Source organism: Hemiscyllium ocellatum, chromosome 28, assembly GCF_020745735.1.
Source record: "Hemiscyllium ocellatum isolate sHemOce1 chromosome 28, sHemOce1.pat.X.cur, whole genome shotgun sequence".
In the NCBI taxonomy this organism is placed as follows: Eukaryota; Metazoa; Chordata; class Chondrichthyes; order Orectolobiformes; family Hemiscylliidae; genus Hemiscyllium; species Hemiscyllium ocellatum.
In genome coordinates, this window is record NC_083428.1 from 129,706 (window position 1) to 155,333 (window position 25,628).

At 42.4% G+C, this 25,628-nt stretch overlaps 1 protein-coding gene across 1 annotated transcript in view; it reads right to left on the minus strand.

The window, feature by feature from the left end:
- The window catches only part of LOC132828808 (gamma-interferon-inducible lysosomal thiol reductase-like), a 67,366-nt gene extending 47,874 nt beyond the window's left edge, over nt 1-19,492 (minus strand). Inside the window, exons 1-2 of the mRNA XM_060845944.1 lie at nt 19,316-19,492; nt 11,082-11,261 (exon numbers count right to left, since the gene is read on the minus strand). Coding sequence (XP_060701927.1) covers nt 11,082-11,261; nt 19,316-19,441 — 306 coding nt within the window. The 5' untranslated portion in view covers nt 19,442-19,492. The remainder of the gene's footprint in view (nt 1-11,081; nt 11,262-19,315) is intronic.
- Between the last annotated feature and the right edge of the window lie 6,136 nt (nt 19,493-25,628).

Genomic DNA, 25,628 nt, shown 5'->3' on the forward strand with positions numbered 1-25,628 from the left:
CATCGATGCAGAACTTCACCTCAGCTGTTCATTTGGTTAAACAAGGGTGATTACAGGAGAGCAAACATCAAACTCAGATATCAACTGCCCCCACTTTCTTCAGCAGATTCTTCACATTTCATAGTCATCTGACCTTCAGTGCTTGGCAGGAGAAACACTGGGTGCTCCTGACTTGAGCAGTTACTTAGGTCGCTCCACCAAAAGCCATGTGCTATCCCAGGTTGCCAGAACGCCCTCATATCTCCCTGACCACTGCAGCCAATAGAGAAAGTGTCTGGTAGGCAAGAGATTTTCCATTGTACAGAATTCCTTGTAACATTTCGATTTCTCAGTAGTCCAGCTACCAAAATAAAAGCAAATTCTATTTGACATGTTGTTTCTTCACAATCCCCAGTTTCTTGTTATCTAGAGAGAGAATTTATCTAGAAAAGGTTAAAAGAAGTTCTAAAAACTCAGTGCAGAAGTTGAGCTTAAAAAAAATCCCTTGCACTGAAATGCAGAAGTGGTAACTGTGGTTAAACACAGCTGTGAAATGGTGAAGGGTCAATGCAGCATCAGTCACTGTCCACATGTGATCAGCACAGATTCTCCAAATCAGTTAAAAGTCAAAAATCAAGAAATTGTGGTCTTTCACTTCTCTGTTCACTTTTGGATTGAGACTCTAACATTGAATTTCACAAGGCATTTATAGATTAGCTTGCTCAAAGTTAGAAATTATGGTTCTGGGAAAACACAGCTGGTCAGGCAGCATCTGAGGAGTAGGAGAGTGGACATTTTGAATATAAGCTCTTCATCAGGAATGTGGAGGCTTTTTAGTTTCATACTAAAGCTAGGAGAGTCAAGTAGGTTTCCTCCTCCTTCTCCTAATCGAGGACTCCTCCCGTTCTGCTGATGAAACATGTAAAACACTGATTTGTCAAATTCATCCTACTCTAACTTTAGCTCCCTAGCCTCTGCAACTGTCTCCATGATCTCTATCTGGGGAGGTGATGACGTAAAGTTATCACTGCCAGACTAGTAATTCAGAGACCCAGGTAATGTTCCTGGGATACTGGTTTGAATCCATCAGAGAATGGCTGAGGGAGGAAAGTCTAGGAGTCAAATGGTTTAATGCCTCACCAAGACCTGCCCTTCATCATAGGTCAGAAGTTGAGATGTTCGCCGATGATTACACAATGTTCGGTACCATTCGTGACTCCTCAGAGGTTTAAATGTAATAAGATATGAACAATATCGTGGCTTGGACTAATAATGGCAAGTAACATCTGCACCGCTTGACATTCAATGACAACATTACCATCTTTTAATGCCCCACTATCATTAGATTCTTAGCACTTGGTTTTTTAAAAATGTAACAATAGAAGCAGCCTGAGCAGATGTGGTCCAGTTCTCAGACCAGCATTTCTAGTTTTTGTAAAGTTTATTAGGTTTAGCTTTAAGCAGTTATTGTTGGGAGTCTCAACAAGGTTGGAAGTTACTGTAAATATCTCCTGGCCTGGTCAAACCTATCTCTAAGTTTTCAATTGATGTCTTTCCTTTTGGGTTGCTGGATTGCATGTGAGACAAAACTTACTTTCTGAATTTTGCCAAAGAATGTTTTTATGGAATGTTACTATATTGGAATAATGGTTAATGCATCTACTATTCTGTTAAGTTTTCCAATAGAGTTGTTATTCTAAGTTCTTCTTTCTTTTGTTGTATTTTAACTATAGTGTTTGAATAAATTGTGTTTTGCTGAACATTGAGTAGTTTGACCAGTCGCATGGATCTGGAACACAACACTTTACATTTGTCTTTAAAATAAAAAGTTTAGGGTCTAGGCTACCTTCTTAAAATATTTTGATGGTGCCTGATCTGGTCCGGTCTGGTCCAAAACAGCAAGTTAAGCAGATTGGCCATCCTAAATTGTCCCATATGCCAGGGGATGTGCAGCCAAGGTGGATAAACCATATAAATATAGGGATAGGGTAGGGGAACTGGTCTGGGTGGGATACTTTTCGGACAGTTAGTGCAAACCCAATGGGCTGAATGGCTGCTTTCCGCACTGTAGGGTTCCTATTATTCTACAGCAACCATCCTTCCAGAGAGTCCTCTAAGAGTTTTGAGTGGTTCACTGTTATGACCTGTTATCCAAACTGTAGGGAATACAGGTACAATCTGCTCAATCTGTACAGTTAGGACAATCCCTCAATCCCCACAAGCTAACATTAGTTGAATCCCCCTCAAAGTTTCTATCATTCCTTAGATTAGGAACTCATCCTCCCTGTTATTCCCTGCCTTTTCATGTGTCTGAACGCACAAGACATGACACACCTGAAGCAATAATCTGTGAACCTACATTCAGTTCCTCCTGTGAGAAAAGCCATCAAATCATTTGCCAAATTAATAAATTCACCTGAATGCTAACTTCCAGCAATATTCATCGAGGGAGATCCAGATCCTTTTGGACGTGAAAACTTTCCAATCTCTCAACATTTAAGAAGAAAGAATATGGAGCAGTTTGACATTGAAGCAGGCCCTTCAGCCCACCATGTCTGAGCTGACCACGATGCCATTCTAAACTAATCCCATCTGCCTCCATGCGGTTCACACTCTTCTATCCCCTACTTGTTCATCTGACTCTCGAAATGCCTCTTAAACTTTCCTACAATATCTGCTTCCATTACCCCACCCCAGGCAGCATATTCCAGCCACCTAACACCCTCAGTGTAAATAAAAATGTCTTGTACATCTCATTTGAACATTTCACTTTTCATCTAAAACCTATGGCCCTTTATATTTGACGCCTAGAGGAAGAACGCCTCATCTTACGCCTCGGAACGCTTCAACCCAAGGGCATCAACATGGACTTCACCAGTTTCCTCATTTCCCCTCCCCCCACCTTACCCCAGTTCCAACCTGCTCGCTCAGCACTATCTTCATGACCTGTCCTACCTACCAACCTCCCTTCCCACCTACCCTCTCCATCCTCCTCTCCAACCTATCACCTTTATCCCCACCTCCATCCACCTATTCCACTCTTAGCCACCATCTCCCCAGCCCCATCCCAATCCCATTTTTCTCTCCACCTCGGAGGGTCTCAGCCTCATTCCTGATGAAGGGTTCCTGCTCCTCGGATGCTGCCTGACCTGCTGTGCCTTTCCAGCACCACTGTAATCTTGATTTTGATTCCCAGCATCTGCAGTCCTCACTTTTGCTTAATATTTGACTTGTCCACCCTAGGAAAAAGACTTCAACTATCCACTCTATCCATGCCTCCCATAATTTTATATTCTTCTATCAGGCCACCCCGTCAGCCTCCAATACTCTAGCAAAAATAAAGTTTGCTCAACATCTTCTCATAGGCAATACATTCTAATCCAGGCAACATCCTGGCAAACCTCTTTTTCATCCTTTCCAAAGCCTCCACATCCTTCCGACAGTATAGTGATCAGAACTGCACACAATATTCCAAATGTGGAGTGACTAAAGTTTTATATGGCTGAAAGATGACTTGTCAACTTTTAGACTCAATTGTAGGCAATCATGCCATACACATTCTTTACCACCTTAATCACTTGTGTTGCCACTATCAGAAAGATCCTTCTGTATATCAATGCTCCTAAGTGTCCTGTTATTTACTATATGCTTTCCTCTTGCACTGAACTGCCAAAGTGCATCACCTCATCTTGTCAGGATTAAACTCCATCTGCCATTTCTCTGCTCAACTTTACAACTGATCTATATCTTGCCATACCTTTTGATATCCTTCCTCACTGTCCGTAACTCCACCAATTTCCACACCTTCTGCAAACTTACTAATTAGATCACTTACATTTTCATCTAAGTTATTTATGTAAATAACAAACAATGAGGTCCCAGCACTGATCCTTGCAGAACATCACTGGTCACAGAAGTGCAGTCAGAAAAACTCTCTACAACTACCCTCTATGGCCAAGCCAATTCCATATCCAATATACCAACTCACTGTTGATCCCATGTGACTTTCAAGTCATTCTAATCGGTGAATACTGATGCAAAGTACTCATTAAGGACCTCATCCACTTCCTCTGGCTCCACACACAGATTCTCTACCCTTTCTTGAGGTACCCTCTTGCTCCTATAATACGTACAATACCTTAGGATTCTCCTTCATTCTACTTGCATAGGATATGGCCCATTTTAGCCTTTCCATTTCCTTGTTTAAGATTTTTCTTGCTTGCTTTATATTCCTTACTGATCCCCAGTCACACTGTTAACTGCCTGGCTCTCTGATGGCCTGTATCATTCAAGACTGTTTGGGCATGAAATGCAATGCCCAAAGGCCTCTGACTATTGCAACCAATATCAACAGATTAAAAGTACATCAATGTCAAGAAAGGGGAGTCAGGGTTATATTTCCACACGCTCATCCTACACACAGTCATTACATGAAGTGGCCTGGGATGAACACTCCAGGATACAAACTGGTGCTCATCTTTGCACTGGGGTACACGATGTCACATCCCAATCCTCGAGGAGATGAGGCACTTGGAAGTAGATTAAGGTGTCTCTCTGCTTAGCCATAAATTACATCCTTGACTGAAGTGATGGAGTGCAAGTCTGAATATGAATATAACAGCCGCTGAGTGCTCTGTGGGGCTTACTTCTCCAAGACAGCCACCACCTTTTCTACGGAGACAGTTGGGTGTTTGCATGATGGAGCTATCACAGGAGACAGATTTCTCCAAATGTCATTTTGATCTGGAATCTGGCACCTCTATCCAGACCCTGCCTACCTCTAGCAGGCCCCTAATGGCTAAATTCAGAGGCTTATCCTTTGCAGGGGCCTGATCTCCAGCATCCTCTGTAGTGCACATGATCACTCAACTTGACATCCCTCTGCATGAGCACAGTTGCCCTGACTTTAAACTTAGGGATATCACTCTGCACTGACTGGACAATGCAATTTACTCAAATGTAGACAAGAGATTATTCATCCTCTTGTGGCCTGGCAGATTTGAGACTCAGCGCCATGGGAGCAAATCAGCACAAGGCCTCTGTCTATACTGCCAGCAGGGAATGGCTCTTCAGCAGGGGTGAGGGTGGGGGAGGAATGGGAGGAGCAATCATTTCCTGCCAACCCCTGCCACAAGACTCATGTAGTGACTCATGATGGAAATGCAGTTTCTCGATAAAAGCCAAAACCCAACTCTCTTCCTCAGCAGAAATGACTCTCGCTTCCAGATTTAGCTTCTGTTTCTTGAATCTGAATTAGGTGCAATAACATCAGAAAGTGCTGCATGAAGAGAAAGATACTGAGTTTAATGGATTTTAAATAATGTTTTTGACAGGAACCTAACAACAAGTTGAACAGGAAATTTAAAGCTCCTAGAAACCAAGAGAAAGCAACAAATTGGATCCCAAACCAAAAGAGAAAATGCTGGAAAATTTCAGCAGGTCTGGTAGCAGCTGTAATTGGATCCCAAATTAGGCGAATGCCAGGTAGCAAAGACCTATCTATGGGTGTTTTATTTATAATCTCAAAGCTGTTTCCATCAGTGTTTCACGGGGGCTCAGAATTGTTCTCTGGCTATTTATAGTCTATACAAACAGATTTAAATGTTGGGTTTATGATTGAGAATTTTCCAGATGATTGGCCATTTACTCGATAGTGAGGAAAGCTGCAGAAACCTATTAAATGGACTCTTTAGGAGGGCAGAAAAGTGGCAAATGAAAATAAATCCAGAGAAGTTTGAGGTAATACAGTCAGGAGGACAAGGCAAATTCAGTAGTGGGAGGACGCTGAAAACTTTGGAGCAAAGAAGGACATGGAGTGTATGTCTCCAGATCCCTGAGAGCGGCAGGATAGTGAGATGGGATACCGAGGGCAAAATGCAGAAAATGTTAATCAACACTTAAGGAGAAGTACGTTTAATTGCTTGAAAGATAGGAAATTAGGAAAAAGGTAACGAGATATCTCTGTTAATTAAGGATGTATTGCCACAAGAGTGAGAGATGACATTTGCTTGAAAGAGCAAAATAAGGATTCAGTTTGGATAACAAAAAGATTGAAATGATGAGGCAATTTGTATGAGTGGGTTGTGGGTCCATTATTGTTGGATACAGTGCAGCACAGCACATATTGGATGAAATAAATGAGGCACATTAGACCTTAATCTAGATGTAGATTGGGAAAATCAGATGCGCAAAGTAGTCTAGAAAATAGAGCGCAGAGCATAGAGCATAGAGCATAGAACAGTACAGCGCAGAACAGGCCCTTCAGCCCTTGATGTTGCGCCGACTTGTGAACTATTCGCAGCTTGTCCCCCTACACTATCCCATCATCATCCATGTGCTTATCTAAGGATTGTTTAAATCTCCCTAATGTGTCTGAGTTGACTACATTGGCAGGTAGGGCATTCCACACCCTTATCACTCTCTGAGTGAAGAACCTGCCTCTGACATCTGTCTTAAATCTATCACCCCTCAATTTGTAGCTATGCCCCCTCGTACAAGCTGACGTCATCATCCTGGGAAAAAGACTTTCACTGTCTAACCTCTGATCACCTTGTATGTCTCTATTAAATTCCCCCTTAGCCTTCTTCTTGCGAATGAGAACAGGTTCAAGTTTCTCGGCCTTTCCTCATAAGACCTTCCCTCCAGACCAGGCAACATCCTGGTAAATTTCTTCTGCACCTTTTCCAATGCTTCCACATCCTTCCCAAAAGATGGCGACCAGAAATGTACACAACATTCCAAGTGTGGCCGCAACATCGTTTTGTACAATTGCAGCATGATATTGCGGTTCCGGAACTCAATCCCTCTACGAATGAAACCTAACTCACCGGATGCCTTCTTAACAGCGCTATCAACCTGGGTGGCAACTTTCAGGGATCTATGTACATGGAGTCCAAGATCCCTCTGCACATCCACACTACCAAGAATCTTTCCATTGATCCAGTACTCTGCCTTTCTGTTATTCTTACCAAAGTGCATCACCTCACATTTAGCTGCATTGAACTCCATACATCCCAATGAGTTAATGGTGTGCATCCAGGACAATTTCTCAGAGCAGTTCCATTCTAGTACCAACCAGGAAGAAGGTCATCCTTGGTTTGGAAATGAGCAATAAGGCAGGATTACCAATAACCTCATGGCAGAGGAATCTCAAGATGGAAGAAATGTGTGTTCAACTTGAAGGGAAGGAATATGTGTCAAAGGCTAGTGTTTTAAAGTTGAAGAAAGATCATTCTCAGGGCATAAAGACAGAGTTGGTAAAGTTAATGAGGGAAATCTGATTAAAATGTAGCAGAATGAGGTTGCAGCAGCTGACTTTTAAGGAGATATTTAATAGCTCTCAATAAACATGCATCTCAGCGAGAAAGAAGATTGCATCATTTGTGACTAAACAGGAAAGTTAAGAATAATGTAAATTTGAAAGAAACATTGTAAAACCTGCAAACATCATGGATAGGTCAGGAGATTAATCAAATTTTAACAGCCAGCAAAGAGGATTAAAAAAACAATCAAGGAGAGAGTATGAACTCCAACCTAAGAGTTCCTGCAGGTGTTGAATAGGAGAAAAGTAATTAAAGCTAGCGTTAGTCCTTACGATAGTGAGCTTGCAGATATGATTTAGCAGAAACTTTTCACAGGTAATTTCTTCATGGTAGAAGATTTAGAAAATTGCCCAAAGATAATTGAAAATCATGAGGTGACTGGGAGAGATAAATTAAAATCAATCATCACCAGGGAATATGTGATGGGACAACTATTAGAGTTGAATGCAACTAAATCCAAAAGGATGAAATGGCCTAAACCCTGGGATTTTAGAAGAACTGACTGCAATCAGTTCAATCTTCTAAAAGTCCTTCGTTTCTGGAAGAGTTCTAGCAGATTGGAAAATAGATTAAACACTTCCATTCAAGAAAGAAGGGAGACAGAAATCAGGGAACTACATCCCTGTCGCCAGGAAATTTCTGGAATCCATTAGTGAAAAAGTTATAGCAAGATACGTAAAAAGTGATTCACACAGCATCAACAGTCTTGATGGAAAATTGTATGAGACTAATTTATTGGAGTTTTTTTTGAAGGAATAACAAGCAAGAAGGATAAAGGAAACCTGTAGAAGTGGTGCACTTGCATTTTCAAAAGACATTCTATAAGATGCTACATTAAAAGGTTCCTGTATAAAAAAGAACACAGTATAATCATTAACATGTTTACAGGAATGGTTGGAAAACAGGAAACAGAGAAAAGGGATAAATCGTTCTCGACCAGATAAGCTATAATTAGTCAAATGTCACAGGGATCAGTGCCAGAGCCTCAACTATTTACAGTCTGTATCAGTTACTTAAATGATGCAATGGAATGTTTGATTGTTTGATTCGCTGATGACAACAAGGAAAGAAAGTTGTCAAGAGGAGTTAGAGAATCTACAAAAGGGCCTTGATAGATCAAGGAAATGGGCAAAAATTGGGCACATGGAGTGTAGTGTGCAAAAACCTGAAATTCACTTTCTTTAGAAGAACAGAGAAATGGTACATAATTTTAAGGAAGCGCCAATGCAGAACATTGCAGTATGGAGGGATTTGGGCATCCTTGTACATGAATCACAAAATTAAAATGCAAATACAGCAGGTTATTAGGAAGGCAATTTAGAAGCAAAAACAGAAATTGCTCGAAAAACTCTGTGGAAAGAAAGCAGTGAACATCTTGGGTACAGTGACTCTTCAGAAGAAGAAATATTGGTCATTGTTGCAAGTGAAAGGGAATAGAACTCTTGCTCCAACTGTTTAGTGTATAAATGAGACCACACTTGGAGCTCTGTGTACAGTTTTTGTCTCCTTTCTTGAAAGAAGACATAATTGAATTAGACATTGTTCAGAGAACATTCATTGAACTCATTCTTAGATTGAAGAGCATATCCTAAAAAGCAAGATACAACAAAATGATGGCCAGGACCCAATTCCAGTATTCCTGTTGCCTGTAGATAAGGGCAACAACTGATGTAGAAGAACACCACAGCACAAGTAACTCTAATGATAACATTATCACAGACTCTTTGTCCCCCATGTTTGTGCAGACCATGATGCCATTCTAAACTAATCCCAAATCTGTCTGCACATGGTCTGTATGCCTCTATTCCCTGCTTGTTCATGTGTCTGTCTACATGTCTGTTAAATGTTGCTATTGTATCTGCTTTTACCACTTCAGGTCACCCCTCAGTCTCTGATACTCATGTAAAATAAACTTTGTCCAATTTCTCCTTATAGCTAATACACTCCAATCTAAGCAACCTCTTTTGCACCCTCTCTAAAGCCTCCATATCCTTGTATAATTGCAACCAGAGCTGCACACAACACTCCAAACATGATCTAACTAAAGTCTGACACAGCTGCAACATGACTTGCCAACTTTTATACTCAATGCTTCAACCAACGAAGGCAAGTATGCTGTAAATTTTCTTTGTCACTTTCAGGGAGCTATGGATTTGCACTTTGAGATCCTTCTATATAACAATGCTCCTAAGGGAACTGCCATTTACTATATACTTTCCTCTTGCATTGAACCTCCCAAAATGCATTTCTTCATACTTTTCAGGATTAAACTCTATCTGCCATTTCTCTACCATCTTTCCAGCTGATCTATATCCTGTCGTATCCTTTGACAGTCTTCCAACTCCAATTTTTAAATTATCTGCAAGCTTACTAACCAAACCACTTACACTTTCATCCAAATCATTTATATAGATTACAGAGGCCCCAGCACTGTTTTTTGTGGAATACCACTGGTCACAGATCTGCAGCCAAGAAAACACCTCTCCACAACTACTCACTGTCTTCTTTGATGAAGCCAATTTTGTATCCAACTTACCAACTCACCATGGATCCCATGTGACTTAATTTTCTGGACCTACCTATCATGAGTGACCCTGTCAAATACTTTAGTAAAGTCCATGTAGACAACTTCTATTGCCCTACCCTCAACTATTTGTCACTTCCTCAAAAACTCTATCAAATTTGAGACAAGAATTCACCCACATAAAGCCATGCTGACTATCCCTAATAAGCCCATTATTGATGTAAGGGTCACTAGCCTATAATTTCCTGGTTTATCTCTGTTGCCTTTCATGTGAAGATATTGTAAGTGTATCTCTGGCTATTTTTAGATTAATAAAAATTAAGGCTGAATGGGATAAATGGGATGAAGGGCCTCCTTCAATAGCACATCCTCAGAAGTCACACCATCAGGTTAGAGTCCAACAATTTTTTTTTAAATCACAAGCTCTCAAAGTGCTGCTCCTTCATCTTCACCCAACAATGGAGCAGCGCTCCAAAAGTTTGCGATTTCAAATAAACCTGTTGGATTATAACCTGGTGTCACATGACATTTGACCTTATTCAACACAGTCCACCACCTTCACATCGTGAATTGCACATTAGTAGGGTAGGTAAGGAGCAGGGAAATGGGAGGCCATGGCCAATGATATCATCAATAGATTATTGTTGCAGGGGCTAGATAATGCTCTGGGGACCAAGGTCAAATCCCATCAAAGCAGATGGTGGAGCTTGTATTGAGTAACAAATCTGTAATTAAAAGTCTAATCATGACCGTTAAGCTTTTTGCAATTGTCAGAAAAACCCATCTGGTTCACTAATGTACTTTAGGTCAGGAAATCTGCAGCATTTACTTGGTCTGGCCTATATAAGACTCCAGGCTCCCAGTAATGTGATTGAATCTGAACTGCCCTCTGGACAATTTAGGATGGGGCAATAAATGCTAGCCTAGCCTGTGATGCCCACATCCCATGAATGAAAAGATCAAATTTATAAACTTTATCACTAACTTACAAAAATATAAATCCAACCTTAGTGACTGGGAAAGTTTAACCAATATTTCTGCTGAGCTGGCTTCTTTTCAATTGGATTCAGATTCTGTAAAAATTTAAATTGTGTTATTGTAACTGCTGCATGAACCTGGGTCTCACTTTTATGGTCTCACCTCATCTCTTCTTTACCTCCTTCACCACTCAGATTATTATCATTTCCCGGACCTTCCCCAACCCTGCTTGGCTACGACTTTTGACCAACATTATCAGAAACTATAATGTACTTTACCAGAGCATTTCCATACGGGACTAACGTGACATTCATTATGTCATTCAGCATCAGCCAGGTGGGAAAAAGCTGTAACACAAGGAAGCCACGACATGCTCCACAGAGACTTTCATAGTACAAGCTGATCATAACCGGATCAGCATCTTTCTTTCGTTGGTATTCCATGCACTGGTGTTCCACCTATAAGACAGACAGACAAAGAGAGCAGCAGGTTTTAGTTTAATATCACAGGTTATCTATAAGAACAGCAGAAAGCCATTTAACTCTTCCAGAAGTTCCATGGTTCTATTTGATCTGACCTGAGTTGGCTCATCTGGTGATGTCTCAGATTCTTACCAAGATGCACCATCCACGATTTTGAAAACTTCAACTGCTTATGAATACTCAATCATCCTTTGCAGGAACTGCTTTGCAGATTTTCATTATCCTGTGTGTAAAAGTCTCTCATAACTTAAAATTAAGGCGAAGTCATTCGTGGGTTATTACCATTCACCCCTGTTGTTAGACTCCACTGGAAGAAAACATTTTTTCAATTATTCTGTCTTGTTAAAAGCTTCAATTGGATCATCCCTCAACTTTAAGGGAATACAAACCAAATTACACAGAATTTACAACACAGAAGTAGGCCATTCAGCCCAATCAATCCATGCTGGTGTTTATGCTTGATGGAAGGCTCCTGCCATTTTTATTCATATAATCTATCGTTGTAGCCCTCAATATTCCTTCCTCCCTCGTGCTTTGTTAAGTTTTCTTCTTCTGCATTCCCCATTGATGTTGGTCATGGTGAAAGACATTGGAACCAAAACCACTTACAGGCAAAGGAGAGGGGGAATAGGATGAAAAAAGATGGGTATGTGATGCATGCAGCGAATTCTTCAAGTGAAAACCATACCAAACACAATAGGTTGAGAGATGAATTGACAAGAAAATCAGACTGATAGAGTGAATATGAAAATAGAATGATAATCAACATAAAACGAAACTTAAAATCTTCCATTTGTAAATAATACACTGGTCATAAAAGATGGGCTGACTCCAATGAAAATCAAATAGGACACTCAGTGATAGATTGCAAAAGAACAACAATTAAGGAGTACTTTAGCAGTGTTTACTAAGGAAGGCATGTTGACAAAATATTGGTGGTGACAGAGATGATAATGCATGGAGTCTGGAGAGTTAAGAAGGATGGGATACTGGAAAGGATGGACATACAGATGCCCTGATTTTAACTACGACAAACAGCATCCCTTCCTTGTCAAACATGCCTGCATCTGTCTGGAATCACAAGGCCCTAGTCCCTTCTATTTTCACTGGGATGGAACTGGGCTCGGCAGCAGTTCACACACTCTCAGTTCCCAGAAGGACATGATCATTCAAATGGCTGGTTGCTTCCACTGAAACGTGATTTGGTATCTTATGGTCTTATCTCTGGAGAATGGAGTTTACAGGTCTGTTTAAGTCTGTTGTCAGTATCTTTCTCTAGGATAGAGATTGTAGCTGGTGAAGTGAGGTCCCCCTGCTAGCAGGACTCTAGTACATTCTGGTGCCAGGACACCATGGCGGTGGGAGTTTTGTTGTTGGGGGTCATGGTCCTTTGGGAAACTGACTGTGGAGGTATTGTGCAAAATAGTGCATAAACCACCTGGAACTGCCCAACTTGTCAGATGAGGGTGGCACGGTGGTTCAGTGGTTAGCACTGCTGCCTCACAGTGCCAGGGATCCGGGTTCAATTCCCATCTTGGATGATTGTCTGTGTGGAGTTTGCACATTCTCCCTGTGTCTGCTTGGGTTTTCTCCAGGTGTTCCAGTTTCCTTCCACAGTCCAAAGATGTGCAGGTCAGGTGGATTGGCCATGCTAAATTGCATTGGTCAGGGGTAAATATAGGGTAAGGGAATAGGTCTGGGTGGGTTAGTCTTCAGATGGGCCGTTGTGGACTTGTTGGGTCAAAAAGCCTATTTGTTCTGTCGGGAATCTAATCTAATATAAACTGTCAACAATTGTCGACCACTTACAATGTGTCGAGCAGTCAATAACTGCAGGTCAGAGGCTAGGAATGCTGCAGTGAGTAACTTACCTCCTGACTTCCCAAAGCCTGACCACTATCTACAATATACAAGTCAGGAGTGGATTGAATACTCCCTAATTTCCTTGACGGGTACAGCTCCAACAACACTCATGAAGCTTAACACCATCCAGGACAAAGCAGCCATTTAGTTGACACCATATCCACAACCATCAAGTCCCTCCTCCACCTAGCAACAGATGCATGGGGGACACCAGGAATTAATTTTTAAAATTATGAATGACAGATTTTCTCAATAGTGTGCAATCTTCAATGAAGAATTTTAAATACAGTAATAAACCTTTTTATTTTTCTCTTACTTGAATAGACACCTGCATATTTATTTTATTCATTCTTGGGATGGACATTGTTGGCTTGGTCAACATCAATTAGAGCCATAGAGTTTTACAGCGTGGAAAGGGACTTTTCAGTCCATCATAGCTGTGCCAATAATCAAGTACCTGTCCACTCTACTACCATTTTCCCATGCTTGGCCTGTAGACTTGCATGTTACAGCAGTTCAAGTAGTCATCTAGATACTACTTAAATGCTGTGGTGATTTCTGCTTCTACCACGCTGTCAGACAGTAAGCTCCAGGTACCCACAACGCTCTGAGTCAAAGGATTCTCCCTCAGCTGACCAGCCATCTATATTATCTTGTGGCCTAAAACTATCCTTTAAAATTCACTCATGTGCTGTAGATATGCCGGCTATCCAGCATTTGTTACCCATCCCCATTTACCCTTGAGAAGGTAGTGGTGAGCTTGAACTGCTACAGTCCATGCATTGTAGGCTGACCCACAATGCCCTGAGGGAGGAAACTCAGGATTTAGACCCAGTGACCCCACAGAAGGAATGGGGATATATTTCCAAGTCAGAATAGTGAGTGGCTTGGAATAGAACTTGCAGGTGATAGCGTTTCCGTTTACCTGCTTCCCTTTTTATGGTTGATGACAGTAGTCTTGGGTTTGGAACATGCTGTTTGAAGACCTTTGATGAATTTCTGCAGGGCACTTTGTAGATAGTACACACTGCTGCACTCAGTGTTGGTGGTTGTGGGAGTGGATGCTTGTGGATGTGGACCATTCAAGCGGTCTACTTTGTCTTAGATGGTGTCAAGCTTCTGGAGTGTTGTTGGAACTGTAAGTGAAGAGTATCCCATCAGTCTCCTGACTTGTGCCTTGTCGATGGCCATGTTCTGGGTGTCAGGAGGTGAGTTACTCACTGAAATATTCCTAGCATCTGGCCTGCTCTTGTAGCCACAGTGCTTATGTGACTATTCCAGTTAAGCTTTTGATCAATGATGAGCCCAATGATGCTGTTAGTGGAGTATTCAGTGATGGTAACTAATGTGGTTCCTCTGTTCAAGAAGGGAAATAGGGATAATCCAGGGATTATCAGTCAGCATCAAATCAATGGTTGAGAAGTTATTGGACAGAATTCTTAGGGATAGGATTCACATGCATTTAGAAAAACATAGACTACTTAGGGACAGTCAGCATGACTTTGTGCAGGATAGATCATGTTTTACCACGTTTGTTAAATTTTTCATGAAGGTGATAAAGGTGATTGATGAGGTTAGAGCAGTAGGTGCTGTCTGCATGGATTTTTGTAAGGCTTTTGACAAGGTTCCTCATGGTAGGCTCATCCAGATGATTCAAATGCATAGGATCCACTGTGACTTGGCTGCATGGGTTTTGAATTGGCTTTCCCGTAGCAGACAGAGGGTAGTGGTGGAAGGGTGTTTTTCAGGTTGGACATCCGTGACTAGTGGTGTTCCGTGGGGATCCGTGTTGGGACCTCTGCTGTCTGTGATACATATAAATGACTTGGCTGAAAAAGTATTTGCGTGGGTTAATATGTTTGCAGATGATATTAAACTTGGTGGAGTTGTGGATAGTGCAGAAGACTGTCAAAGGATGCTGCAGGATATAGATAAGTTGCAGGTATAAGTGGAGAAATGGCAGATGAGGTTTAATCCGGGTAAGTGTGAGGTGCTGCACTTTGGGAGATCAAATATGTAGAAAACCCACAGTGTGGAAACAGGCCATTTGGCCCCAAAAAACCAACAACCCTCCAAAGAGCATCCCACCTAGACCCACCCTCCTACTTATCCCTGTAACTCTGCATTTCCCATGGTTAGCGCACTTAACCTATACATCCCTGAACACTAATGGTAATTTAACATGACCAGTCCACCTGATTTGCACATCTTTGAATTGTTGGAGGAGACCATAGCACCCGGAGGAAACCTACGCAGGCATGGGGAGAAAATGCAAACTCCACACAGTCGCCTGAGGCTGGAATCAAACATGGCTCCCTGGTGCTGTGTCACAGCAGTGCTAACCACTGAGTCACCCAGACCACCGTGGTAAGGAAAGTATACAGTAAATGGTAGGACCCTGAATAGCATTGATGTATACAGGGATCTTGGGGTTCAAGTCCATAGCTCCCTCTGGATAGGGAGTGAATAGGCTGGTGAAGGTGGTGTATAGCATGCTTACCTTTATTGATCGGGGAATTGAGTATAAGAGTCAGGATGCCATCATATTACAGGAAGGATATGGAGGCTTTGGAGAGCATGCAGAAGAGGTTTACCAGGATGCTGCCTGGATTAGAAGGTATGAGTTTAAAGGAGAGGCTTGACAATTTCAGGTTGTTTTCCCTGGAGCAGCAGAGGCTGAGGGGAGACTTGATAGAAATCCATAAAATTATGTGATGCAAAGATAGGGTTGACAGTCAGGATAATTTTCCCAGAATTGAAATGTCGAAAACAAGGGGCAAATATTGAAGGTAAGGGGGGAAGTTCAAAGGAGACATGAGGGCCAAGTTTATTCATACAGAATAGTAGGAGCCTGGAATGTGCTGCCAGATGTGATGGTGGAGGCAGGTACAATGGGGGTGTTTAAAGGATTTGTAGATAAGCATATGTATATGCAAGAAATGGAGGGATTTGGACCCCTGGCAAGTAAAAGGGATTAATTTAATTTGGCATCATGTTCACAACAGCATCGTGGGCTGATGAGCCCATTCTTTTGTTAACATAGAACATTACAGCGCAGTACAGGCCCTTCGGCCCTCAATGTTGCGCCGCCCTGTCATACCAATCTGAAGTAAAAAATGAGGTCTGCAGATGCTGGAGATCACAGCTGAAAATGTGTTGCTGGTCAAAGCACAGCAGGCCAGGCAGCATCTATTCCTGAGATGCTGCCTGGCCTGCTGTGCTTTGACCAGCAACACATTTTCAGCATACCAATCTGAAGCCCATCCCACCTACACTATTCCATATTCGTCCATATGCTTGTCCAATGATGATTTAAAAGTACTTAAAGTTGGCGAATCTACTACCGTTGCAGGCAAAGCATTCCATACCCTTACTATTCTCTGAGTAAAGAAACTACCTGATATCTGTCCTATATCTATCACCCCTCAATTTAAAACTATGCCCCCTCATGCTCGCCGTCACCATACTTGGAAAAAGGCTCTCCCTGTCCACCCTATCTAACCCTCTGATTATCTTATATGTCTCTATTAAGTCACCTTTCAACCTTCTTCTCTCTAACGAAAACAGCCTCAAGTCCCTCAGCCTTTCCTCGTAAGACCTTCCCTCTGTACCAGGCAACATCCCAGTAAATCTCCTCTGCACCCTTTCCACCACTTCCACATCCTTCTTATAATGCGGGGCCGTACCAGAGCTTTGTACAGCTGCAGCATAACCTCATGGTTCCGGAACTCGATCCCTCTATTAATAAAAACTAAAACACTGTATGCCTTCTTAAAAACCCTGTCAACCTGGGTGGCAACTTTCGGGGATCTGTGTACATGGACACCGAGATCTCTCTGCTCATCTACACCACCAAGAATCTTACCATTAGCCGAGTACTTTGCATTCCAGTTACCTTCTCAAAGAACTCAATAAGGTTTGTGAGGCACGAGCTACCCTTCACAAAACCATGCTGACTATCCCTAATCAAATTATTCTTTTCTAGATGATTATAAATCCTATCTCTTATAACCTTTTCCAACACTTTACCAACAACTGAAGTAAGGCTCACTGATCTATAATTATCAAGATTATCTCTACTCCCCTTCTTGAACAGGGGAGCCACATTTGCTGTCCTCCAGTCTTCTGGCACTATTCCTGTAGACAATGACGATTTAAAGATCAATGCCAAAGGCTCGGCAATCTTCTCCCTGGCTTCCCAGAGGATCCTGGGATAAATCCCATCCGGCCCAGGGGACTTGTCTATTTTCACACTCAACAGTATTTCTAATACCTCTTCCTTGTGAACCTCAATCCCATCTAATCTAGTAGCCTGGATCTCGGTATTCTCAACAACATTGTCGTTTTCTAGAGTGAATACTGTCGAAAAATATTCATTTAGTACTTCCCCTATCTCCTCTGACTCCACATATAACTTCCCACTACTATCCTTGATTGGCCCTAATCTTACTCTCGTCATTCTTTTATTCCTTAAATAACTATAGAAAACCTTCGGGTTTACCCTGATCCTATCCACCAACAACTTCTCATGTCTCCTCCTGGCTCTTCTGAGCTCTCTCTTTAGGTTTTTCCTGGCTACCTTGTAACTGTCAAGTGCCCTAACTGAGTCTTCAGTTCTCATCCTAACATAAGCCTTCTTCTTCCTCTTGACCAGAGATTCCACTTCCTTTGTAAACCACGGCTCCCGCGCTCTACAGCTTCCTCCCTGCCTGACAGGTACATACTTATCTAGGACACACATGAGTTTTTCCTTGAATAAGTTCCACATTTCTAATGTGCCCATCCCCTGCAGTTTCCTTACCCATCCTATGCTTCCTAAATCTTGCCTAATCGCATCAAAACTGCCTTTCCCACAGCTGTACCTCTTGCCCAGTGGTATACACCTATCCCTTTCTATCACTAAAGTAAACATAACAGATTTGTGATCACTATTACCAAAGTGTTGTATAGTTCTATATTCTATGTAACAACATTGAATGACAAAGGGTGATGGTTAGATTATCTGTTATTGGTGATGGTTATTACCTGGCATTCGTGTGGTATAAATGTTACTTGCTACTTTTCAGCCCAAGTCTGGATATTGTCCGGGTCTTTATACCTTTGAATACAGACTGGCTTCAGTATCTGAGGAGTCACGAATGGTGCTGAACGTTGTGCAATCAGCGAACATATCCACTTCTGGCCTTATGACCTTCCTCATTATCACACCACTAATTTTCATGCCAAATGCAACTTACTGATCAAACCTCCTACGCTCATGCCTAGATTTCATATAGGAATTGCCCTGGAGAAGGTGCAGTGAACTGATTTCTCAAATTGCTGCAAAAGGATTAGAGTTAGTTCTTAACAAGTAGGGACAAACAGTACTGCTCAGGATCAAGTTCCAGAAAGTATAGCATTATATTTTGTAGTTATCTTGATAACAGCTGCTCCAATTCGCCATGACCTCTCGACACCGTCACTGTTTATTAATCATCAGATTGCTTACCTACATCCAGTTCTGGACCAACAAAAATTTCCTCCAACTAAATATCATAAAGACTGAAAATTGACTTCTTTGTCCCTCCTTCAAATATTGAACTCTAGCTACTGAGGCCATTCCTCCCCCATCAATAAGCTCAAACCAAGCTGTTCACAGTCGTGCTGTCATATTTGTTCCCAAGATGATCGCGCAATTTCACGCCATCACTAGGAACACCATTTTTACCTCTGTAACATAGCTCAACCTTGATACTGAAACCCCCATTCATACTTCTGTCATGTCTGCGTTTAAGTACCCTGACTCATCTCCATACCGTATCTCTATAAAGTCGATGTTATCCAAAACTCTGCCTCATGTCTTAACTTGTACAAAGTGCTGTTCCCCTATGACTGCATGCTCACTGACCTACAGTGGCTCCTGGTCAAGCAATGCCTTTTCAGAAGGATGATTTTGAACATCATGCAAATAATATCTTGAGCCCAATGACCTCACAACAAGCGACCATAACTGTAGATCTTGGAGAATTTGCTGAGAACAATGAAATGCTATTTTTATAGGAATTCGTTTTTAAAAAGATACTACGCAGAACGTGAAAAAAATGCTCCGATTAAATTTTATTTATAAGCCAACTTTGTTTAATTCCCAGCTTAAGACTTTCATCATTTTTGAAAACTCAAAGCCATACCTGACAGGCAGTTGCAATTTCGAGTGAGCTGCACCATTGAGCAGGAGGGTAGTTACAGGGTGGTCTGGCCTCACCCTCTCTCACTGTCCAAAACAGAAGACATATCAGGACCACTACAAGCTTCATGCTTCACAATCAACTTCAAACAAAGCTCGGAAATCCCCAACAAAATCAGAATTGACTTCCTGTATCTCTCACGTGACTGAGTTAAAGGTTAACCCCTTGGGTGCTGATTTCACAACTTAATCACTGCAGCTGCCCAGAATTGAATCTCAAAAACTCATCTGACTTAGTCTGAACTTCCTTGAGTGTGCAAAAATAATACAGGATAAAAAATAACTGGCCAAATGAACTGCCCCACAACAGATGACTGAAAATTCTACTTTGTATTCTTATTTTAATCTTCCTTAAATTCTTGCTTGAACAATTCTAATTCATCAAGCATCTCAAAAAAAGCATAGGGTTTTATCCCATTGAGTCAATTGCACTGAATCAGAAAGTAAGCAGAGTTTGTGTCTTGCAATATCTCAAAGTCCCACAATTTGTGTCAACTACATTCATACCCTCTGCAAGTCTCCAATATTCCTATTTCCCAAAATACTGCATTCAAACCTGACAAAGAGGAAAATGGTCATAGTTTTTTGAGACAAATCATCTTAGCTCCAGGACAACTCTGCAGAGGTTCCTCATAGTAGTGTCTTAGGCCCAACATCTTCAGCTGCTTCATCAATGACCTTCCCTTCAACATAAGGTCCAAAGTGGGGATATTCCCAATGATTTTTTTCCCCAATGCTTCACACCATTCATGACTCCTCAGATAGTGAAGTAGTCTGTGTCAAGGACAATATGTGGGTTTGAGCAGATAAGTAAGATTCACTCTGCATAAGTGCTGGGTAATGACCATCTGTAATGAGTGAGAATTTAAGCACATCCATTGTGATTGTTTAAAAATCACCATCTGGTTCACTAATGTCCTTTAGGGAAAGGAATCTGCTGTCCTTACGTAGTCTGTCATACATGTGACCCCAGATCCACAGCAGTGTAATTGTCCAGGGACTGAGAGTCTGGAGTGATGTTAGGCTAGATCAGATAACATAGAACATAGAACATAGAAAGATACAGCGCAGTACAGGCCCTTCGGCCCTCGATGTTGCGCCGACCGAATCCTACCTAACCTACACTAGCCCAATAACTTCCAAATGCCTATCCAATGCCCGCTTAAATGACCATAAAGAAGGAGAGTTCACCACTGCTACTGGCAGGGCATTCCATGAACTCACAACCCGCTGTGTAAAGAATCTCCCCCTAACATCTGTCCTGTACCTACCACCCCTTAATTTAAAGCTGTGTCCCCTAGTAACACCTGACTCCATTAGCGGTAAAAGGTTCTCAGTGTCGACCCTATCTAAACCCCTAATCATCTTATACACCTCTATCAAATCTCCCCTAAACCTTCTCTTCTCCAATGAGAACAGCCCCAAGTGCCTCAGCCTTTCCTCATAAGATTTTCCTACCATTCCAGGCAACATCCTGGTAAACCTCCTCTGCACTCGTTCCAATGCCTCCACATCCTTCCTATAGTATGGCGACCAAAACTGCACACAATACTCCAGATGAGGCCGCACCAGAGTCTTATACAGTTGCAACATGACCTCAGGACTCCGGAATTCAATTCCTCTACCAATAAAGCCCAGTACACCATATGCCTTCCTCACAGCACTATTTACCTGGGTGGCAACTTTCAGAGATCTGTGTACATGGACACCAAGATCCCTCTGCTCATCCACACTACCAAGTAGCCTACCGTTAGCCCAGTAATCCATCTTCTTGTTACTCCTACCAAAGTGAATGACTTCACACTTAGCTACATTGAATTCCATTTGCCACATTTCTGCCCAGCTCTGCAACTTATCTATATCCCGCTGTAACCTACCACTTCCTTCCTCACTATCCACAACTCCACCGACTTTTGTGTCATCCGCAAACTTGCTTACCCAGCTTTCAAGCCCTTCCTCTAGATCATTTATAAAGATAACAAAAAGCAATGGTCCCAAAACAGATCCTTGTGGTACACCGCTAGTAACTGCACTCCAAGATGAACATAGTCCATCAACTACTACCCTCTGTCTCCTTCCAGCCAGCCAATTCCTAATCCAAACCTCTAATGTATCCTCAATGCCATACCTCCGTAGTTTTAGCATTAGCCTACCATGGGGAACCTTATCGAACGCCTTACTAAAATCCATATACACAACATCTACTGCTTTACCCTCGTCCACTTCCTTAGTCACCTTCTCAAAGAACTCAATAAGGTTTGTGAGGCACGACCTGCCCTTCACAAAACCATGCTGGCTATCCTTGATCACGTTATTCCTATCCAGATGTTCATAAATCTTATCCCTTACCATTCTCTCTAAGACTTTGCCCACCACTGAAGTCAGACTCACTGGCCTATAGTTACTAGGGCTATCCCTACTCCCTTTCTTGAACAAGGGGACCACATTCGCTATCCTCCAGTCCTCTGGTACTATTCCCGTTGACAATGACGACATAAAAATCCAGGCCAATGGCTCTGCTATCTCCTCCCTAGCTTCCCATAGGATCCTAGGGTAAATGCCATCAGGCCCAGGAGACTTATCTATTTTCATCCTTTCCAATATTCCCAGAACCTCTTCCCTGCATATTTCCAGGCCATCCATTCTAATCATTTGTGACTCCATATTCACATCAGCAACAGTGTCCTGTTCCTGAGTGAATACTGATGAAAAGTATTGATTTAGTGTCTCTCCAATCTCCTCCGCCTCCACACACAACTTCCCACTACTATCCTTGACTGGACCGATACATACCCTAGTCATCCTTTTATTCCTGACATACCTATAGAAAGCCTTTGGGTTTTCCCTAATCCTACCAGCTAAAGACTTTTCATGTCCCCTTTTTGCTTCTCTTAGCTCTCTCTTTAGATCCTTCCTGGCTACCTTATAACTCTCTATCGCCCCAACTGAACCTTCACGCCTCATCTTTATATATGCCGCCTTCTTCCCTTTCACAAGGGATTCCAATTCCTTACTAAACCACGGCTGCCTCACAAGGCCCTTTACACCATGCCTGACTGGTACATACCTATCGAGGACACGTAGTAGCTGCTCCTTGAACAATCCCCACATCTCATTAGTGTTCTTCTCTTGAAGCCTGTTTTTCCAATCCACACATCCTAAGTCATGCCTCACTGCATCATAATTTCCCTGCCCCCAGCTATAACTCTTGCCCTGCGGCGCACGCTTATCCCTCTCCATCACTAAAGTAAAAGTCACCGAGTTGTGGTCACTGTCCCCGAAGTGCTCACCTACCTCCAAGTCTAACACTTGGCCTGGTTCATTACCTAGAACCAAATCCAGTATAGCCTCACCTCTTATTGGCCTGTCTACATATTGTGTCAGGAAACCCTCCTGCACACATTGGATAAACACCGACCCATCTAATGAACTCGAGCTATAGCTCTCCCAGTCAATATCTGGGAAGTTAAAGTCCCCCATAACAACCACCCTGCTACCTTCACTCTTTTCCTGAATCATCCTCGCAATATTATCCTCTACTTCTCTAGGACTATTAGGAGGCCTGTAGAAAACACCTAGCAGGGTGACCTCACCTTTCCTATTTCTAACCTCAGCCCAAACTACCTCAGATGGCAAGTCCTCTTCCATCGTCCATTCCACTGCTGTAATACTATCTTTGACAAGTAATGCCACACCTCCCCCTTTTTTACCCCCATGTCTGATCCTACTAAAACATTTAAACCCTGGAACCTGCAACAGCCATTCTTGTCCCTGTTCTACCCACGTCTCTGTAATGGCCACAACATCGAAATCCCAGGTACCAACCCACGCTGCAAGTTCACCTACCTTATTTCTTATACTTCTGGCATTGAAGTATACACACTTCAATCCACCCTTCTGTTTACAGGCACCCTCCTTTGAGATCGCTGCATTATTCATAACCTCCCTACACTCAAGGTCCTGTACCCTAAAGCTACAGTCCAGGTTCCCATGCCCCGGCGGAGTTAGTTTAAACCCTCCCAAAGGATGGCAGTTTCTTCCCCTAAAGAACATTAGTTATCCAGATGGGATCTTTTTCCTGACAATTGATAATGATTTCATGGCTGTCATTCGACCCCTAATTCAAGATATTTATTGAATTCAAATTCTACCATTCCCCATGGCAAGAATCGAACATGGGTTCCTAGAAACATTGAATGGGTAACAAATGCTGGCCAGGCCATTGACATCCATATTCTGTGGATGAAAAAATAAAGATCCAGAGCAATAAGGTTAACTCTTAAATGCCCTCTGAAATGACTGAGAAAGCCACTTAGTCATAACACACTGCTACAATAAAGGTATAAACCTATTCCAACCACCTGGCATTGACCTAGACACTAGAAATACAAAGGCAAACTCAGCCCTGCCTATCCTTCCAACTCCACTTGACCAATGTCTGGGGTTAGTGCCAACATTGGAAGGGCTTTCTCATAGGCTAATCAAGTAATAGACTAATACAGTCATACTCACAGAATCATACCTTACAATATCGCAGGCAGCACTATCACCATCCCCAGGTATATCCTGTCCCACTGACAGGATCGGCCCAGCAGAGGTGGCAGCACAGTGGTCTACAGTCAGGGGGGAGAGTCATCAGCATTGACTTCCACCTCCATGAAACCCTGAGGATGGCAAGGTGCAGAATGGGTGGGGGGCTTCAACTTCCACCACAGTCAGTAGCTCAGCAGCAGCAGTACTGATTGAGCTGGTTGGGTTACTAAAGGTCATAACTGCTCGACTAGGTTTGCATCGGGGGTGGTGAGGGAACCAACAAGAAGGAAAAACATACTTGACCTCATCCTTACCAATCTACTTGTTCTAAGTAGATCTGTTCTTGATAGTATTAGTATGAATGACTATTGTGCAGTCCTTGAGGAGACAAAGTCCTACCTTCTCATGGAGAATATCTTCCATTATGTTGTGCAGCACTATAACTGGGTGGAATGGGCAGAATTCAGACAGATCTCACAACTAAAATCTGAGCACTATGAGTCACTGTGGGCCATCAGCAGCATCAGAATTGTGTTCAACTAAATCTGCAACCTTATTGTCAATATTTATTCTCATCAAGCCAGGGGACCAACCCTAGTTCAATAAAAAATGGGAAGGCATGTTGGGAGCAGCCCGAGTACACCTAAAATAAGGTGTTAACCTGGAGAAGCTACCAAACAAGACTACTGCTTTGTCAATGCATAAACAGCAAGGGAGAGACAGAGCTAAACAATCCCAAACCAACAGATTAGATCTAGCCTCTTTGGTCTTGCCATATCCAGTCATGAGTAGTGGTAGAAATTAAACAACGCACTGAAGGAGGCGAAAACAAATACAAATCTAGCACATCAGTGCAATAGGCAAGACTGAAGCATTTGCAGCAATTTTCAACCAGAGGTCCTGAGTGGCTGATTGATCTCAGCTTCGTCCTGTGGTTCCCAGGATCACAGATATCAGTCTTCAGCTAATTCAGTTCACTCCATGTGATATCAAGAAAAGTTGGAGGCTCTAGATACTGCAAAGGCTATGGGCCCTGACAACATTCCAGCAATAGTTCTGAAGACTTGTGCTCCAGAACCTGCCACTCCCCTAGCCAAGCTGTTTCAGTACAGTTACATCATTGGCATCTACCTGACAATGTGGAAAATTGGCCAGGAATGTCCTGTACACAAAAAGCAGGAAATGTTCAACCTGACCAATTACTGCTCCGTTAGTCTACTCTCTACAAGATTGATCCAAATATGGACAAAAGAGGTGAATTCCAGGGATGAGGTGAGTGACAGCCCCTCTAATTAAGACAGCATTCGTCCAAGTGTGGCATCAAGGAAGCCTAACAAAACTGGATTCGATGGGAGTCAGAGAGATATTGCCTGCTGGTTAGAACAAAGGACAAAGAAAATTTACAGCCTCGAAACAGGCCCTTCGGCCATCCAAGCCTGAGCCAATCCAAATCCACTGTTGCCCATTTCCTAAGTATCTGTATCCCTCTGTTCCCCACCTACTCATGCATCTGTCCAGATGCATCTTAAATTAATCTACCATGCCTGCCTCTACCACCTCTGCTGGTAACGCGTTCCAAACACCCACCACTCTCTATGTGAAGTACTTGCCACGTATATCCCCCTTAAACTTTTCACCTCTCACTTTGAACGCGTGACCTCTCGTTATTGAATTCCTCACTTTGGGAAAAAGCTTGTCTCTATCCACCCTGTCTACACCCTTCA